The 20,554-nt window shown below is 35.9% G+C and overlaps 1 protein-coding gene across 4 annotated transcripts; it reads left to right on the top strand.

Annotated features, from left to right (window-relative positions):
- Window positions 1–9,848: 9,848 nt before the first annotated feature.
- On the top strand, window positions 9,849–19,603 carry LOC104104559 (stomatal closure-related actin-binding protein 3-like). 4 transcript variants are annotated; one of them, XM_009612684.4, is made up of 14 exons: window positions 9,849–10,063; window positions 11,044–11,096; window positions 11,472–11,770; window positions 11,996–12,124; window positions 13,193–13,285; window positions 13,921–14,061; window positions 15,813–15,881; window positions 16,096–16,179; window positions 17,056–17,236; window positions 17,689–17,805; window positions 17,987–18,045; window positions 18,340–18,474; window positions 19,018–19,167; window positions 19,280–19,603. In XM_009612684.4, exons 3-14 carry the CDS (start codon window positions 11,486–11,488, stop codon window positions 19,316–19,318), a joined length of 1,482 nt encoding a protein of 493 aa, XP_009610979.1. In that variant the 5' UTR covers window positions 9,849–10,063; window positions 11,044–11,096; window positions 11,472–11,485; the 3' UTR covers window positions 19,319–19,603. The 4 variants fall into 4 exon arrangements, with proteins under 4 accessions (XP_009610979.1, XP_009610978.1, XP_009610980.1 ...); XM_009612683.4 differs by lacking the exon at window positions 11,044–11,096 and having other exon boundaries at window positions 9,888–10,063; XM_009612685.4 differs by lacking the exons at window positions 9,849–10,063; window positions 11,044–11,096 and adding an exon at window positions 10,454–10,580.
- Window positions 19,604–20,554: the final 951 nt, after the last annotated feature.

Raw genomic sequence — 20,554 nt, 5'->3', positions numbered from 1 at the left:
TTCACTTTTTTAGTTAAATTTATAATTTGTTAGATAGTTTTAGGCCATTTGTCAATAGATTTCAATTTTACGACCATATGGGGGTTAATCTGTGTTGGGTCAACTACTAATTACTTTATGGGGACTGGGTAACTTGATTTGCATGCGTAATTGTTAATACCATGTTGAAACTGTACAAAAACTCGAAAACCCTAGAGGTCTGATCGAGTTGATTTTGAAATCTGCGGCCACACAAGCAATTGTGCGGTCCGCAAAGTTGAGGTCTAGGGTCCTTGGTCAAGTAAGATTTTGCGGCCGCACTTGAAATTTTGCGGATCGCAGAAATTCCACCGCGACCGCAGAAAAGTGTGTGCGACCACAGATCAGGCCAATCTCAGTCATCAGAGAGTTGGCACTTTTGGAAAATCTAATGTGCGGCCGCAATGAGAAATGTGCGAACCGCACTTCTATTATGCGGTCACACTCAAAATTGTGTGGACGCAGTTCTATCTCTGCGTTTGCAAGTCCAAATTGTGCGGTCCGCACAACCCAATCTGTGGCCGTACTTGTAATTGTGCGGAACGCACTTCCCCATCCTGCACTCATGTTCTACACTGTGATATGATATTTGTGTGCAATTGAATTACAACTGACTTCTGCTGTTGCTTGTTACAGAAAATGGTTAGATCTCGTGGCCGCGGTGACACTTCAAAGGGGACGAGTGAACCTTCCAAAGGCCGAACCAAAAGCACTTTACCCCTCGCCCTCGAGAAGATAATCACCAAGAAAGCTATAGTAGGCCGAGGACGACAGCCTGAGCCCTCCGAATCTAGTTCATATGCCCCATCCCGGGAAGCATCGGAGGGCGACTCAGTGCAAGAGTAGCCCGCTGTCCAATCACAGCTACAGTAGCCATAGGGAAGGTATCAACTCCGGGACGAGCCTTCCTCCTCACATAGCACCTTCGAGGGTTTGGAGAGTGCCAGTCGGGCTTCAGAGCCTTCTTCTACACCTGCCCCTGAGGCACCAGCAGCCGTTGTTGATGATATTACGGACGATGGTCGGGGGGGGATACTATAGTTGCTGGCCTTGAGAGGTCGAAGAAGAAAGAGGACCGGGAGGACTGTTTTGTGAGTCTCGCTGCCTTCAACAATTTCCGTGAGTGGTGGCCGGTGAGATCGCTCACTCTTGAGCGACAATTCCAACTCAAATATCTTGACAAGTATAATCCATCCATATTGAGACAGTTCCGGGAGAAAAAAGGGTGATGTGGTTCACCAAGACTGTGGTTGATGCCAAAGAGTATTTGGTCCGGAAATTCTATGCCAATGTGGCACACATAAATAAAGGGACCAAAGTTACAAAAGTGAGAAACCTGAAGGTGCGATTCAACCAGCACATATTGAACTCCTACTTGGGGTTTGAGGACGTGGAGCCAGTGCAGTACTTGGAGAAGCTGGCGATGGGTGATGCAGCTCGCCCATGGCTAGCTGAGATTCTTGCAGCCCCGGGGCCACCACCACCATGGATCACTGCAGGGGTTCCTATTCAACAGAACACCCTAAATTTCGAGGCAAAGGGATGGCAGACCTTCGTATGCAGCAGACTAGACCCGTGCCAGAACAAGACAAACTTACCTATTCAACGGGCTGTTCTAGTCGCATTTATTATGGCCGGGTACCCGATCAATGTGGGTGCCGTGATGTCGGCCAATATGTCAGTAGTTGTCAGGAAGGCTGATACGTCCTACCCGTATCACAACACCCTCACTGAGTACCTTACAGATACACGGGTAGAGCCCAGGGATTTTGACACGAAGGTTCGGGCAAAGAAGTCATTCTCTGATAGATCCGAAGAACCCGAATAGAAAGGGTCAGCCGACTACTACCGTAGGCCAGTCTGATGAGCCTTCGGTGGTAGTTGCAGAGTCAGCAGATATTCCCTCCACCTCAGCAAAGCCTTCTACCAGTGCAGCTGCCATGCCTCTACCTTCAAACTCAGTTCCTCTCTCCTCGGCTTTGAAGACGGTGCATATGCCTTCTGTCCCACTATCTGCGCTGCGAGTCTCCCTGACTTTGGCGATCCTCAACAACTAGATACAGACAACTGCTGCAAAGCTGTCTGACATATCCAATTATATTGCAGCACAGTCATCTATGTCGGCACCCCAGATTCCTCCCACAGTCGAAGAAACTTTGAAGAAGATCTTGGACAACCAGAACACTATCACTATCATGGCCACTCTGGTACAACATGGGTCCGTGATTTAAAAATTGTCCAAAGAAGTAAAGAAGATGCGTAAGTCACAAGCTTCGAAGAAATCAGTGGATAAGCTCCAGCAACAGGTCACCAAGCTTGCAACAGCCGGAGACATTCCATTTGACATGTTGATAGACCCGCACCACCCACTCCCAGAGCCCACCGCAGCAGCTGGACAGTCTGAGGAGCCAGACCTTGCTGCTGAGACTGCTGAGGCAGTCCGTCAGATGTTCACCAACCCAGCTACTCCCGGACTTGAGGATGATGAGATCCAATTGGAGACTGAGGTCGGTGCCACTGCTGGAGACACAGAGATGGCCACAGATTCATAGGGAGTTTTCTTTACTCTCACCCTTCTTATACTCTTCTTTTGTTAAGCATTGGGGACAATGATTATTTTATTCGGGGGGGGGGAGAGGGAGGGTTCTTTGATATTTTGATGATTCTGATTCTGTATTTTGATAACTATGACACATTTGGCTTGTAATTAACTTATTACTATTTTTTTTCTTCTTTCTCATTATGTATATATTCTCTCTATTCCCTTATTATGTATATTTGTCTAGCTTTCAATAGTTTTTTGTTTTATAGCTTCTTTATCTTTATGTTTGTCTTCTTTTTGACTTAGTAGCTTCTTTTGAATTTGCTTTTTGAATTAGTAGCTTCTTTTTGCTTTAATAGTTTCTTTTTATATTTTAGTGGATAATAAGCCTTTGATTTTCTTAATGCCACGGTTCTTTCCAAATGTGGATTTTTTTTGTGTGAACCGGGTGACTCTTCCCAACGATGGATGTCTTAATAACCTTCTTAAGGGATTGAGTCCGTATTTGGTAGTTAGGTAATAATAGTAGTAATAATAAATAAAAAGACCTAATTGACTCATGCTTGAAGAGTCAAACATGCTTCACTTGGTGCCAACATACTTAACTACGTGTTTATGGTTAAAAATAAGATTTTTGAAAAGAAATAGCTCTGGTTAGTGACCTTTTGACTCTTGTGTTGACTTAGGTAATCATCGAGTGGTTTCGTCGAACCATAGTGATTTTCAATCTTGAATATAGTTGTTGTGGGCCCTCAACTCTATCCTTTTTAATAATCCAGCTGCGTGAGGGGTGAGATGTTGTTGTTGCAAGTCCAAGTACCCGTGCGAATGGTCTGGAACTTGCCCCAAATGTGTTTCTAGGCGAAATTTTAAGTTTTGCTTGGCTTGAGAAATGATTGTAGGCTCTCTTTGTCCTGCTTGAAATTTTTCATAGCCCACCAATGCTGTTATCCCTAGTCAACCCATTTGAGCCTAAAACCTTTCTCATTTGATAACCATGTTACAAGCCTTTACCCGTTTTGTCGTGACCCTCTCTTGGCACCCGAGCTTTTCTTAACACTCTTGTAAAATAATTATCTAAAAACGTAAGTTTAGGGGAGAGACGAGGAGTTTGAAAAAGGTATCAAGGCACAAAAGAGAAAAGAAATGAAGAGAAGGAAAGAGCAAGAGAAGGAAAGAGCAAGAGAAAGAAAAATGCAAAAAAAAAAGAAGGAAAGTGAGTAAGTTGAAAAATTGAAGGGATTCAAAGAAAAGTAATGATGCGAAGCATGGAGAAATCAAAGAAGGAGAAAATGAATAACATGAACAAGAAAGAGTGATGTTAAGTCTCTCTAGTTCCCCTAAGGAAAAGAAAATGTCTCAAAAAGTTGGCAAAGCATGAGCCTAGAAAAGAAAATGGAGTGTTTAAGGAAAGATGATCCCGTTCTCTCATAGCATATCCAACCTTAGTCCAAAAACCTTTATTGCATTCCAAAAAAGCCCTACGTGATTTCAAGCCGAGTAAGCTTATATTAGTGGTGATTTACATGAGGGGCAAGCCTATGGTACTTAAAGTCGTACTTGCGACATTCTTTTGAGAGAGTTGAGCGAACCTTTCACAAATCTTTGGATTGAGTGCTATATTCTTAAGTGAGATAGGCAAACAGAGAATAGAGGAGGAGGAGTTTGGGATCCACAATGACCTACATGAAAGAGCGATCTTCCTTGATGAACAAAGTCAACTCTTGATGCTTAAGTGTCACACTAGAACTATCTGTGCTTAACAGTTTAACTTGTTGCCTTGTTGATAATTCATAAGTGGTGTGGGTAATTATTGGTCCCAATTGATGTGTGAATGACTCACCTTTGATTAGCTGGAATAGCTCTTAACTTGTGGGGTGGGAATTACTTTATTTGCTTGAGGACAAGCAAAAGCTTAAATTTGGGGGAGTTGATAAGTGGGAATTTTGACTACTTATTAGCGCCCTTTAGCTTTCGTTTTAGTCCAAAAGCGCTTAATTGTGTTTTCGAAAACTGATGAAATGTGCTTAATTGTAGAAATATTGGAAGATGAGCTCCCAAGATGAAATCCAACTCAAGAAGGAGTAATATGAATGCAAGGACAAAAACAGACACAAAAGCTTAGAAGTGCTGACCGCAGAATATCATCTGCGGCCGCAGGTTGTGAAGAAATTGCCATCAGAGAAATGTGCAAAGTGCGGTCCGCACATGAAATATGCGGCCGCAAAAGATGGGTCAGAGCAAAAGTTCAGAGAACCTGCATCTCAAGTCTAACAAAAGTGCAGACCGCACAATTATTGTGCGGCCGCAGAAGAAGAGCTACGCGGCTGCACTTACAATTGTGCGGACCGCAGAAGAGCAAGGTGCGGCCGCACTTACAATTGTGCGGACCGCAGAAGAGCAAGGTGCGGCCTCACTTACAATTGTGCGGACCGCAGAAAGAGAGCAGTGTGGCCGCAGATTTCCAATCCTGTCGAGCTGAAGAAAAGTGCGGACTGCACATGGAATTGTGCGGCCGCAGAACCTCTGAAAGGGCATTTTTATCCAAAAATTCTAGCCCTGTATAAATAGAAGAGTTTCACTTTTTTAGATCAACTTTTGACATCAGCGGCTACAGTAGACGATTTCTTTTACTCTTTTTAGTAGTTTTAGCTATTTTGCGCTTTTTGAATATAGAGTTTATCAATTTAATTAGCAATATCGGTTTAATTATCATTTCTTCTCCTATTTCTTCTAGTTTAAGTATGAGTAGCTAGATTTTTATTAGGGTTGTGACCCAACCCTAGTGTGTAAACTTAATAGGTGTTTGATTTATTGCTTGTTTATGGTTGAGTATTTATTATTTAGCCTTGTTCTTGCTTTTATTTGAAGAATTAATGGTTGCGAATATTAGTTCATTCCTATTTGACTTGGTCTCTACTTGAGAAAGAGAGACTTAGTCTAGAAATACTTCGCTAACAAGAAATTGGGTCAATCGAGAGATTGATAGGCCCAATTAAATGGTTGAACCTAGAGATAGTAAAACCCTACTTGAGCTTTTATTCAACCGTTTTGTTCCACACCCATTTGGATTCGAGAAAGCCAAATTGGGCAAAATCATTCTTTGACCGAGAGGTATTGAGTGGGTAACCGAGTGTTGATAGCTATAATATACCCCGATCAATAAAATAAACTTTAAAGTTTACAACCCATTAGGCAAACACCTGGGTGAAGGTCATAGCTCTAAGCCTTTTATATCATTTGAAAAACAACAAAAATAATTTTCCAGTTTCAGTCTTTAAATTGCAAACGTAGTGTAATTTAGATTTTTAAACAAACCAAATATTGTGGAAGTGCAAATTTAGATATACAAACTCACGCGCTAAGAGATATATACTACTAACTCCCATTCATCTAGCTCCCTGCGGAATTCGATCCCGACTCTTGTTGGGTATTACTATTGCATTGACCGTTTTCGTAACCTCAAATAGATGAGTGAAATTTGAGAGATCAAGTATGTTTTTGTTAGTTTAGGCTTTTAGCCAACACCTATATTTTAGATTTTTTTTTTAGTATGAATAATGGTAACCGTGAATTAGAGGGATTACAGATGGCTATTGTACGGCATGATTACAATAGATGGATTAGGAAATTAGATGGGAATTAAAAATATGTTATGTCAACAAAATATGTCATCTAATGAGTGCACAACTCATATATAATTGAGGTTCGAGGCACCTTTGTGGATTTGTTTAGATTTTCCATTTCATTGTTCTCTGTCAAATCTAAAAGTATTCTTTGATAATTGTTGGATAGCTTCTTATCCAATATTGTTCTACTAACAACTATACGATTTATTTTTAATGAGAGAACGATATATTATAATCTTGAAAATGATATAACGATATAATATGAAGAAAATGACATCTCAAAGTTAATGAAAATCTATTAGCCCTATACTAGCCTCTTAAAACATAGTCAAATTGGAAAGAAAGTGAGAAAAAGAAAGGAAAGGAAAATATGAAAGGGTTTTGGTGATCGACACTATTTTTATTTGTATAATGCATGCAATGAGACACTAAGTGGGCGTTTGGAAATTAGAATTGTAAAATTCCAAAAAAAGTAAAAAAAAAAAAATTCAAGTGAAAATGATATTTAAAAATTAGAGTTGTGTTTGGACATGAATATAATTTTGGGTTGTTTTTGAATTTTTGTGAGTGATCTGAGTGAAAATTTTAAAAAATAACTTTTTGGAGTTTTTCAAATTTTTGAAAAATTCCAAAATTCATCTTCAAGTGAAAATTGAAAATTTTATGACGAAACATTGATTTGAAAAAAAGTGAAACAATTCTTATATCCAAACGGGTTCTCCTATACAATTAAGTTAGCCAAGTCCCTGGATTTTAATTTTGTTACATTATAATAATTCGGATAGAGGTCAAAAGAAAGAGAATGAAGAATGTTTAAAAATAAAGATAAAGAAAGGAGAAATTAAAGTCAGAGAAACTACATCTCTTCATCTTATTATTAGAAAATTAAAAGAAACAGAATTTTTTTTGTTTTTCTTATGAAAATCAACAAATCATCCCAAAATTTCCCCCTTAAAATTTTCTTTATTAGCTTTTGAATCTTTATTCTTGGATAACCGTTTTGAAGCATTGTTTGCATATTATAAGTTATTCGGTCAAATTTTCTTAACAACTTTAATTTAATTCAATCTAAAAAAACTTTTTGTGATCAAATAATTCTAAAAAATCACTTAAAAAAAGTAATCGGTGATAACAACATCACGCTCAGGGTAGCGCATCACATTTGTTTTTGTACAAAGGCCACAAGCATTAAGCTCCGGTTTGAATATATATATATATATATATATATATATATATATATATATATATATATATATATATTTTTTTTTTCTTCTGTTTTTTCATTTTTTTAAAAACTTGTTATATATATATATATATATATATATTTTTTTTTTCTTCTGTTTTTTCATTTTTTTAAAAACTTGTTTGTTCATGGAATATGATTAATTTTTGAAAAAAAAAATTAATTTTTTTTCAAGTTCCCAAAAACTAATTGAGAGCAGTTTTTTAGGTGAAATTTTTTCTTCTACTCAAAAAACTTAAATTGTTTTTTCAAATAAATGCATGTCTAAACACATTTAAGAGCAGCATATTTATAGCTAGTTTTGTTCATGCAGTGATTGTTAGGATGGAAGTGTGATTACCTTTTGATCACTGCATCTTCATATGCCTCTTTGTCGATATGAAATATCCTACGTCTCATGTTTCAAGCTAATTTCTCCTCACACTTTTCCTTTTAAGAGGTATATCACAATACATGAGTTAGATTCTAATAACTTCTTAAATTTTAACAATTGCTAACTCATTCTTCTGATTAATACGTAAAAGTCTTTCAAAAAACAAAAATATGCACGTGCTGTATCGCGTGCATCCGTACTAGGAAGAAACCGATAACGGTCGTTGCGGCGTTAGGTCACCCAACAAAGACTGGAAAATGGTAATTTTGCAATTCTCTCAAAAGTAGAAGGTGAAACTGATAGCGATATCTTACCGTAAAACATGGCTCCAATAAGATAATTCTACTCGCAGTTCTGCACGCGCCATCGCTAATTGCGTTTAATCAGGCTGTAAGTGGGCCCACTTGCGCGTGGTCTGTTGCTGGGCTTTTTCTTTAACCTAATTTCAACCAATTGACCTTTTAACAGATTCAGAATGATGGCCTCAACTGAAGCTTGTTAGGAGAGACCACGTGAGTACTATTGCCACGTCAAAATTTTACTTTGGTCAATCTTCTTTTTGACTAAGATTGCAAAACTTGCAACAAATATTTGAGTATGAAAATGGAATTTTTTTAAAAGGATTCTATGCGGCACATATTCGAATTAATCAGAATTTTAATAGAAATATCCAACACCGAATAAAAATTTTAAAAAAAGTTTTGAGATGCTAAAATGTTCCTAGTTTTTGAGAAATATTTCTAATTCGCCAGAATACAAATATGTAAGTTTATTTACAATATCGAATTAGAGTTTATTTACAATGCACTACACCATTTATCGGGTTTAACTTGCATTAACATGAATAATTAAATATTTATAGAAAGATAAAGGACTTTTACATTTAGAATTTCTTTTAGTATCATATGTGGATAGAATAACAAACTTTATCGTAATAAGAATGAACAACTTTGATGATATTTTTGTCTCGTATTTTCATAGCTTTGATATTAGCCTTAGAAATTATGAACTTAACAAAGAGTCGCGTCATAAAATTAGTTTTTCGATAGAATTTGGGTATGATATGTTCAAACCTTTTTAATTATTTTTTTTAAATAATTGCTTTTGTTGGAGTAGGTATCGTTATCCTTACTACAAGACTTTCATTTTCTAATATTATTTTAACTAATCAATATTAACTTCTTTCCTCTCCCTTTTTCTACGAATGCTGAAAACAACAAAGACTTTCAAGAATATTTTTGCAAGAAGTAAACCAAGATCCATCTTTTTTCTAATATTCATTTCAAAAAATAAATTTGAAAAATATAAACCGACATAATTTTTCAAAAATGTTTTATCTTAATTTTGGATTATCATTTCTTACCATCAAAATAGTTTTTGCTTTTCTGAAAACAATCTTTGAAATTATTTTTCTAAATCAAACTATCCTAAATTAATGAGATATCCATAGCCTATTATGGTATGAGAATATAATCACATCTTATAGTATAGCAGCTAAGGGTGTGATTTTGAATTCAAGGTCTGAAAATTACAAATCTCTTGTAGGAAGCCTTTCCTCTAAATGACGTATAAACCCTACGCGACATGCTAATATAAGATAACTGGGTAATGTCAACCCGATGCACAAAGCTTCCCGCATTTATATAGGATTTAGAAAAGAGTCATAACTCTAGGGGTGTGATGTAAACAACCTACCATACTACAAGCATTAGTGGCTACTTCCACGATTCGAACCCGTAATCTATAACTAATCATAAAATAGTGGGATTATTGAATTCCAAATAATGGAGGAATAATAAAAGAATTACTTAGGGCTCGTTTGGTATGACGAATAATGGATAATTAATCTCGGAATTAAATTTGAGATGAATTTGTCCCACGTTTGGTTGAGATAAAATCGTGATATAACTTATTCTGTGATTAGTTATCCTAGGATTATAGTATTTTTTTATTTTTATGAAAGGATAAAATAACTGATTCTGGAACAATTAATCTGAAGATAATTATTCATAAGATAACCAATTTCCGACCAAACGAAATTATAGTATATCTGTTGAATGTGTTGCTTAGCTGTGAGTAGACTAGAAAGAGGAAACTGAAGTCTGGTAAAACAGTCAGGGCCAGACTGAAGGGAAGAAGCTTTTCTTTTTCACTTTGCTTTTACAAAAGCACCCATTCATCTCTCTCTTATTTTTCTTCTCACTTGTTTCCATCACCCATTCATGTTCCATTCATCTGCATAATTTCCTCAGTAATATGTAAGTGGTATACTAGTTTCTCAGCTTCCTTCATTCTTTAGTTTTATTCATCTGGGCTTCTGCCATTTGTTTTTCCTTTATTAATGCATGAAACTTCTCTTCATCCTTTTTCTTTAACTATTTTATTTTATTTGTTGGGTCTTTGCTTGCTTTGTTGGCGAGGAAGAGAATGTTCTTTACTTAATCATGCCTTTAATTTTGCTTCTTAAGCATGTTTATTAAGGAAAGTTCCTATCTTTATTCATCTAATGTAGTATTATACACTCAACAACAAAAAAGGGGTTAATGAAATGTCTGTATCAGTCGTGAAATTTTGTTTCTAAGTTTGGTAATGCATGTGTAAAGACTTTAACTTTAGATATCTCCAAATTCTCTATTTGAAGAATCACCACTCTCAAGAAAATATTACTACAAATTAAGGAAAGAGCAAATTTTGATATCACTCCAGATTTTTTTAAAAATACTACAGTATTTGATTCTACAAGTTCACTTTTTTCATCTATTTTGGCTGTCAAAGGTAAAATCTGAGGTTTGCCTTTTTTCCTTTACTTTCTCTGAAAATGGTCTTTAATTTTTTGGCCATTTTCCTTGATGACATTTAGATCAGAATTGTTGGTTTTCTTGTTGGATCTTCACAAGAAAGCATTTGCAAATACAATTATTACTAACTTCAGCAGTTATCATTATGTCTTTAACCCAAACATGCTTTGTTCCTTCTTTGGTTGTATATTGCAGCCTTTAAACTTTATGTTGCTCCCCCTTTAACCCACCAAAATCCTAAATTACCTCCTTCTATATTTTTTATTTTTCTGTGTGGCTTTATGCTGATAAGATCTCTAGTGGGAGGTTTCTTTCTTATTTTTCTTTCTGTGCCAACTTAGCATTTCATTCCATCATCAGTAATTTTGCTAAATTTTTATTACCCTTTTCCACTATTGCTACAAAGATTTAGGCAATTACCATTTATTTTGGTTTTACAGGCTTATATCTGGTGAAATGTCTATGTACTCCCTGTGAAAGAAGACTGTTAATAGTAATATTCAACACCATATTCTAAAGCTTATGCTTAGTTTTCAAGATTGTCTTATTTGGCTTCAATTGTTTTTAATTACATTCTGTCATCTATAATTTTCTTAAAGGAATGCAAATATGATCTTTGTTATAATTTTGGGAAATAAATTTTAGTTCCTGTTTTTGAGGGGGTGGGTGTGGGATGGTGTAGTTAGAGATGTTCAATTTAGGAACAAGCAGTGTATTGGTTTTTCACAAATACTGAAAGAGTATTCTGAGATTTCATCTGTACTTTCTCTTCCCTTCTATTTGATTTTTTGGAGCCTTTCTTATACTTATTTGAACTCTTGCTGATGTCTGTATGGATATTAAATTTTGTTTGTATCGTGATGAACAGATAAAACTGGTCAAATGACAAAGGTCAGTCCAGAATTTGTAGATGAGCCTCAGATGCAGACAGTTCAGTCAGTATCAACAGATGTGAGCTTAGCCAATAACCAGTTTCCAAAATATAAGCTAGGACCCAACTTTGAGGTTCTACAGGAGACAAAGGAGGATGATAAAGGCCCGCCTTTAAAGGAGGTAGTCGAGGAAGAAACAACTCGACTGACCGAGCAGCACAACCGCCTTTCTGTTCGTGACCTTGCTAGCAAATTTGACAAGAATTTGGCAGCTGCAGCTAAGTTGTCTAATGAGGTATTTCTGTTTGCACGACAACTGCCATCTGATTTTAAATACTTCTACTTGTTCGCCACTATTTACCTTTTACATCATGTGGAACAGAAGTGATGAAAAGAGTTAGCAAAGAGACTAGACAGCATTTGCTTGTTTACCGCAGTTTGGTCTTTGAGATAAATATATATTTTATGACGTTCTGAATATGTGACTGAATTATATACAACTGAGCCTTTCTTTTTCCAGGCTAAAATTAGAGAGGTACCTTCCCTAGAGGGACATGTCCTTTTGAAGAAGCTCAGAGATTCATTAGAATTTCTCAAAGGAAGATTGACAGGTCTAAACAAGGAGGACATTGAAATTGCTATATCATTGGTTAGTCTTCTTTTGCCATGTTAGCTAGTAATTAGCTACGCGGAACCATATCTATTGGGTATTCATATACTATGCCAGCATACCGTGCTAATGATGAGCTCTAGCTTTCCCATTCTAAGATGTAATTCATTTGTGACCAGAACAGAAATAGTAAGGAATGATGCATCTATGACAGCTCAATGATGTCCACATTGAAGGCTATATAATCCAGAATGGTTTAGAAAAAGCATTAGAGAATCTGTTTTCTGTATTAGCCTGTTTGTTGAAGCATCGTCATACATCTATTAACAAAGTTAAAAAGATGTAACGAAAATTACAAGGTTATTTTAATAAGATTCGGAGCAGATAAAAGTAGGTTAATGAGCATGGACTCACATTCTTGTTGAAACCTCTTTGAGTTTCCAAATGCTCGTCCAGAAGTGCCAATGGAATCAATATAAACCCATCAATTTAATTTGAGTTTCCAAATGCTCGTCCAGAAGTGCCAATGGAATCAATATAAACCCATCAATTTAATCCCAAGTGGTTTTTCGGAGTCTAATATTATGGTTCCTTTTCTGTATAAAAAGATGTAAATTGCTAAATGTCACTGATATATAATTGTCAAATGCTGTTAAAGTATTGTATGCTATGTACAAATTTTTGCAGTACTAGTAACATTAAACATTCTTCACAGGGTAGGGGTAAGGTCTGCCTACACACTACCCTCCCCAAACCCCACTTGTGGGATTACACTGGATTTGTTGTTGTTGTTGTTGTTAGTAACATTAAACATTGAGGGAAAGATAGAGAAGGATTAGTACAATTCCGACAAGACTTTTGGACTTTACCAATTTCTACTTGGCTGATACTCTGCTTTCTCCTAGATTAGTTACATGCCAAGTTGCATCCATTGGGCCTTTGTTTTAATACTATCATAAAATTTCCACTCTTGAATCACTGATTCTTTGTACATTTGTTGCCAAATGTAATGAAAACAAGAAATTTTCTCAGATATATACTTGAAAATTCTCTGGTTTACTTGGCTAAAGTTTTTTCTTTCTAAACCCTCACACATATTTTGTTAAGGTGGAAGCTTTGGCAGTAAAGTTGACACAAAATGAGGGAGAGCTGATTCAAGAGAAGTTTGAAGTGAAAAAGCTTGTGAACTTTCTCAAGCAGGTTTGTTATTTGTCCCCTCCATTAATGCAGCATAAAATAACATAAATTTAAAAGAGTGATATCATCCAAACGTCTGATTCTTATGGCTTCCGTTTAAGTTGTTCTTTCAGTGCATATGTTGGAGAGAATATATTAGAAATGGAATGTTGTCGAATTTTTCCACAGAATGCAGTTGCACTTGCAATATGAGAAAACAATTGAACGTTTTCCTTGGTATTTGTGGATCAAAATGTGGGAATGGGAATTTCTATATCTACCTTTTTTGGGAGGTCAAGATTAAGAATTGTCTAAGAGAGAGACAGTTTGTTAATCATCAGTAATGAATTCATTTATAGGTCTACATGCTGTTTAATTATTGCCCTTTTTCCTTTTGCTCTCTTTTTTTACCTGAATTCAGATAGTTTTAGCTACCTTTTCTTTTACCAGTTGTCTTGGGCAGAGCTTGAATTTAGGGATATGCATGTTAATTGGATAACTAGGAGGAGTTGTCTTCGTTGCCATCCTAATTGTACTGAACCTCCTTTCTATTTCATTTATATATCTTTTGAACTATGGTCTTCAATCTCTGATATCTGTGCTTTTCTGTATCCCAAAGAACAATGGAAAAGAAGAGACTGAAAGTCTTTCTATTACAGGCCTCAGAGGATGCTAAAAGATTGGTTAACCAAGAAAGATCTTTTGCTTGTGCTGAAATTGAGAGTGCCAGATCAGTCGTGCAAAGAATTGGAGAGGCCCTTGACGAAGAAGAAAGGAATTCCCCGACTTCAGCAAAGCAGGTACTTACCAAACATTGATCCATTCATCTATTTGATATATCCATTCATTTTCCATTTTCATGCTCTTATATTGACTCTTCGAAGTTTGACTTTGGTGTACAAAGTTTGTATTCTAGAATTTTCGTCATAAAATATTTTCTATTACAAGGATTAGCATTGCTGCCGCAGAGGCACAGACTATCTGGATTAGAATCAGTACTAAAAGCACTAAGCTCTTCATCCACAGTTAAACAGAGTTACCATATATTAGCACTTGCTTCATTTGCATCTTGGTCTAGAAAGTCATGTGTATATTCAGTATATCTGGCTAGAGAGCAGACAATTATCTTATAGAGATGATAAGCACTATATCGACAAATCTTAAGCGAGTCATCTCTGGTGTAAAACGTAATTAAACTGTATTTGGTGCACTATGGTGCAGTTCTTACAGATTTCTATGTTTGTTTTCTTGTTTTCGTTTCTGCTTCTTTATATGGGGCTGCATCATATTTCTAATTCAGTCTTTGAGCTCTTCAGTTCCTGGAACAGGTTCTCAGTGATGAAATATGATAACGAGTCATGTAGAAAGGATGATATGAGGCCCTTTTCTAAGAGAAGCCTTAGATAAATCGAACTCTAATACTCATAGGTGCATTGCTTGGTGCATGAATTCTAGTCCAAAGCAAGCCCAAGGAACCCAATCTTGTCTCCCCATTAGCTCAGTAGTCCTAGTGTTCAACTCATTCTTCTACTTTCACTTCATTTATTTACGGTTACATTTAATATAACAAACTCATTACGGGAAAAAGAGTTTGTCTTAGTTCTTGATCTTGTCCAAAATTTTGATGATAGGCCTTAGAAAGAACAAGAACTACAACAAACCCAATGTAATCCCACAAGTGGGGTTTGGGGAGGGTAATGTGTACACAGACCTTACCCCTACCTTATGAAGATAGAGAGGTTGTTTCCGGTAGACCCTCGGCTTAAGGAACAGTGAAAAGGAAGCAATAAACAATAGCAACAACAAGGTAATAAAGCAACGGAAGCAAATGGCAGAATGTGTAATAACAAAGATATAGGAATAAGAAAATACAAGAATAGTACTAATACTACTGCTAAGTATGACACACAGGCCTTAGAAAGAATTGTTGTTATTTCTGTTATCTTATCACAAAATATAATACTTCAAAGGCTTAAATTGTTCTTTGGGTTGTTACTTCAAAGGCTTAAATTGTAGGCTTACTTATTATCTAAACAGTTTACGGTCTTGAGCCCACTAATAATACTGAAAAGAATAGCGTCTATAAATGCGATAAATATATGTTGTATCCTTCTATACTATATGTATGTGTATATATATATATATATATATATATATATATATATATATATATATATATAAGAGAGAGAGAGAGAGAGAGAGAGAGAGAGAGAGAGAGAGAGAGAGGTAGTTTGAAGTTTTAACCAATTGAAGAAAGTGTTCTAAATTCTCAATCACTGATGCTCTTTTTGACGTCCATGTGGGTTGAAGGTCAGCAACGTCACCTGTCTTAAATATCTCAATCTTGCTAATGGTCCACATTTGCCTTGCACAATGTGTAGCGAACTACAAAAGCATCTGAATTTGCTTTTCTACTTTAGATTATCCAAATTATGGCTTATTTTTTTCTTGACAAAAGTTGATGATGGTAATTACATACAAAAACAATTCAACTTTCATGAAGGCAAAAGGTTTTTCTTTCCCCAATGGAACTAACACTTGTCCTTGCCAGGAAGTAGAGGGACTGCTGGAAGAGGTTCAAGAAGCTAGAAGAATAAAACTGTTGCATCAGCCTAGTAAGGTATGCTTTGTGATTTTAAATTTAACCTAATTTGTTGTTATACGGTGCTTAAGTTATAGAAAAAGTTTTCTTATGACTGCAGGGGCAAATTTTTGTTCCTTTTTTTCATTTATGATCCATCTGTAGTTTGATCATTGGTCGCGTTCATACAACTTTCAACTTTTCTATCTTATTTTTTTATTGACTTGAAAACAATATTTTTTGTATTATTTAGGTGATGGACATGGAACATGAACTGAGGGCTTTGAGAATCCAGATCAGGGAGAAGTCTACTGTTTCAATTAAGCTTCAGAAAGAGGTATCCTTCTTGTGTAGGATCTAATGATTCAGTGTACTTGGAAGAGTATCATACATTGTTTTTGTGAGTATACGGAAGTTATAATTATAAAACTTATCTAGAGTGGTATTCTCTTTCAAAATTTGAGCATAACACTGAATAGATCGGTTGTGTTTGCTTGTCATGCCACTTCCAGCGTGTTGAAGTGCGTGACCATTTTATCTATAAGCTTAAGCTGTTAGAGATAACACACTTTTATTTACTTAATTATGTCTTCAACACGCCCCCTCACGTGCGGGCTCGATTCTTTTTTATGAGCCAAGCACGTGGAAATTATTTTTGATATTGGGTGGCGGTGAGACTCGAACCTAGGAGCTCTGCCTGCTCTAATACCATGTTGAAATGGACCTTGGCCTAACTCAACTCCAAAAGCTAGCTCATGAGGTGAGGATTGTCCAAGACCATATAAGGAGACCAAGACACCTATTAACCACCAATGTGGGTCACAACTCAACACAGCGTAACCCACGACTTATATTTCCTGATGTGTCTATTCCACTAAACCAAGCTATAAGCCAGAAAGTACACTTTTATACTAACTGCTGGATGTTTCCTATATTACATTCAGTCTCTCGTCACTTTCAAATATATATCAAACAACAATCAACTACACCTCGACCTAACTATTTAGTATTAGTAATATGAATCCACTATTATGAGTCCTCTGTATATATTCTGGTTTATTCAGACCCATTTTATTCAAGTAGATTGTTAGCCACTAACTGTAATGTGCATACTAATGAACTAGAGTACAAACATTTGAACCTGTTCATTTATATCCTTACCTTTTCTGCTCCTTTTCTGTTTGGAAAACTGATGATTCCTCATTGTTTGCAGCTAGCGATGAGCAGACGAGCTGGGCAAAACAAATCCGAATTTTATGAGTTAACTGGTTCTGAAACGTTAGGCTCTATTTTAAGAATCCAGTCATGTTCAGATGAAGCCATAGATATTTCAAAATGTTCAATTCAGTGGTATCGCTTATCATCTGAATGCAGCAGAAGGGAACCTATTGTAGGTATTAACTCTGATTTCCGTTCTGCATTTTAAGTCTTCATTCAAAATGGCTAAAAATTCCAAGTTCTTGAGTCACAGTATGAGTCCTTTTAAATTGTATATATTCAAAATGGAAGCAAATACATCCAGCAATATCTCGAAATTCATTCACATCTCAACATATACAATGTTAGTCTATGTTACAAGGACTCTATATTATGTCTAGAGTACAATATGTGTACTGGTACTTCGTATGAATCCTCTAAAATCTTTAAGAACCTTCTGAAGTTCGAACATACCATGACGGAGCTGTGTGATAAATTTGATTGTACCAGAGATATATCTTAATTTAGTTTTAGCCTTTGTTTTAGCTCCACCAATAATTTTAAAATATCTAACTAGCTTGTGAAAGCTTAACATCCTTCTTCATTGCATCAATTTTGTTGTTGAATGATTACTGGTTCACTGTACCAGGTGCGGACAAATTTGTTTATGCTCCTGAACCCATTGATGTCGGGAGACTTCTAGAAGCTGATATAGTTTCAAATGGCCAAAAAGTCTCGCTGACTACTACTGCTCCTGTAGATTCAGGTTGGTCTTGGACTATGTTTATCCCCATTTATGAGTTTCCATCTTAATGTTCATTCTAAAGGTAGCTCTGTCATAAAATTTCTTCCCATATTTTCTGTTTCTATTGCACCGGGCTACTCTTTTTAATTATTATTAATGTTGATGAAGAAAATGAGGAGTTCTATTAACTCAATTCTTACAGCTTCTGGATTGGGGAGCTATGTCGAGACACTTTTGCGGAAGTCGAACGTTGAATTCAGTGTAAGTTTCGCATACAATTCTTCAGCTAATACTTAGTTGCTTAAGATACAAAAGAAACTGTAGTACATTTAGCTTGGGTTCATACCTACCATTGCTTTGGGATCTATACCATCCTGAAAGTTTTTGCATTGGGAATACGTCACACAGTTTCACCTCTACGTTCCACTATATTATATGCACACTCTATATACATCAAGCATTCACATCAGTTCATACATTAGAGATTAAATAATATTAATGGACTTGTCTGTAAGTTAACTAATTTACGCTAATCAGATTATCATTTTTTTTCAGGTGATAATTGCACAGATGAATGGACGGAACTATTCATCACGTTCTGCACACTGCTTTCATGTCGGGAAAACGAAGCTGAAATTGGGCAAAGGATGGATTACAAAAGCTAGGGATTCATACTCTGGGACTATGCAGGTACTAGGTGAAAACATAAAGTAGTTCATTCGTGCTCCTATTCAGTTTGAATTATTATATGAGCTTCTTAGGTTCTTTCAATTATGTCCTTTACCATTAGCTCTCGACTTTGATATCGCAACAGTGTGATTTTCTCTTACTAGGATTTGAAAGGAAATTGTTTTCAATCCTTGCCACAGTTCTGCTGTCATTGCATTTGACATGAAGTCAGAAAAGATATGATTGTCAAAACATTTTAAAACCTTTTGTCCTACAATTGTTATCAGGAATCCATACAGAAGAAGCTATGTTGTCCACATAAAATGTTTATGATTTTGTATTCAAAGGAAAAATAGTTAACTCATAATTCAAGCTATTTTCTGATTTTTCTTTACTAAATGTCTTTCTTGAATTCTTAAAGCTTCCTTTTTCGTATCTTGTTATATTTTGAAACCTAGTGACTATTCTTTACTTCTCTTCATGGCTAGTGACAATTTCTCTCGTTGTTAACTCCCGATACTAAGTGACAATCATGTCTTGTCCCAAAAAATGTTTTGATTTCAGCTATGTGGATTTAGAGGAGGAGGAAATTCTGCAGCAAAGTCATTGTTTTGGCAACCAAGGAAAGGACATTCCTTTGTGTTAGTATTTGAATCAGAGAAAGAAAGAAACGGCGCACTTATGGTAGCCCGAAAATACGCCATTGACTGCAATGTAAGTAGTTTCTGTTTGTTTCTTCAACTTGAGCTGCAAATTTTCCTGCATTTACTGATTTACAATCCTGAATTTGCAACTGCTCCTAAAGCTGAAGTTTTTGAAATTACAGGTAATTCTTGCTGGACCTGATGATGATGCTTTGCTTTAGACATATCACATATACTGATTTCCAAGTTATTTTACTGATGAGAGTGTCACTTAGAGTTTGTTTTATTTTTGGTGAGTATAGTTAGTTTTTTTCTCTGAGTGTTATATTTGTGTGTGCACTAAGTAATGAGACATGTCTTCGCCATTGTAATTCTTTTCCCCACTAATTAGTTACATCCTTCCTAGGCAATGTTCTTTTTTTTTCCAGGTTTGCCTGATTATGGGTTGTAACAAATTTTACTAATTGATTGGTCCATTTGCATTTTAATGAAATTTCTTTTTACTATTTTTTTTCCCTACTTCCTGCTAATAATGAATAGTATTTCACATGGTGAGTCAAGTGCGACTTCACATTTGTTGCATCTTAAGGGATTTGGCTTCTTTCCCTTACACTTCCTCTCCATTTCCTCAACAGCATATTTAGATGACTTGGCATTTGTTATATTTTAAAAAATTTCATAAGCTCTCTAAATTAAATTCACCTAACAAGCATCTTAATCTCGAATTTTGGCTTCTCTCCATTACAATTTCTTTTCATTCCCTGAAGTGCATATTTGGATGAATGATACTTGTCCTATGATAAGATATAAGATTACGTAAAATAGAAAAATATGCAATTTATTTATGTACGTACTTGGGAAATTAAGAGAAGGTGTAATGTAGAGAAACCCGATCCGTTCTCCACATATTTTGATTATGATGAGAAAAACTAATTTAGTTAGCTGGGATAATTGTTTTTTGGAGCGCTTATTAATTTTTAGCTACAATTTGAAATATAATAAGTGTTATAAATAGAATTGTATTTAAGTTGAACGTTTATATTTTAGAGAGATTCTAGGGTTTGTTACTTGGTGGCTAAGTCACTTTTTTCCTATAAATATAGGGGTTCTATTGTAACGACCCAACCGGTCGTTTTGACTGTTAGAACCACATTCCCCTAAATAAGATTCCTCGTATGTGCTTTTACTAATTTATGACTTGCGGGGATGGTTGGTTTGGGATTTGAAAGTGTTCGGGTTGAAATCAGAACACTTGGTTCCTTTTGGATTTAAAAAGGGTAAGTTTGACTTCGGTCAACATTTTTAGAAAACCACCCCAGAATCGGGATTTGATGGTTCCAGTAGGTTCGTATGATAATTTTGGATTTGGGCGTATGTTCGAATCGGGATTTGGACAACCCGGGAGCGTTCCAACGCTAAATAGTAAAAATCAACTATTTAAAGGTTTAAGGTTCTTT

This window comes from Nicotiana tomentosiformis, chromosome 12 (genome assembly GCF_000390325.3).
Source record: "Nicotiana tomentosiformis chromosome 12, ASM39032v3, whole genome shotgun sequence".
Classification (NCBI taxonomy): Eukaryota; Viridiplantae; Streptophyta; class Magnoliopsida; order Solanales; family Solanaceae; genus Nicotiana; species Nicotiana tomentosiformis.
Note: the sequence above shows the minus strand (reverse complement) of the source record. Positions and strands in the feature narration are given on the sequence as shown.

Bases quoted from the DNA above. Each gene is read 5' to 3' on its own strand.
- LOC104104559 (XM_009612684.4), top strand. From the start codon at position 11,486: ATGACAAAGGTCAGTCCAGAATTTGTAGATGAGCCTCAGATGCAGACA. The intron at 12,125-13,192 runs GTTAGTCTTCTT...TATTTTGTTAAG, and splicing joins TTGAAATTGCTATATCATTG to GTGGAAGCTTTGGCAGTAAA. The intron at 15,882-16,095 runs GTATGCTTTGTG...TGTATTATTTAG, and splicing joins TGTTGCATCAGCCTAGTAAG to GTGATGGACATGGAACATGA.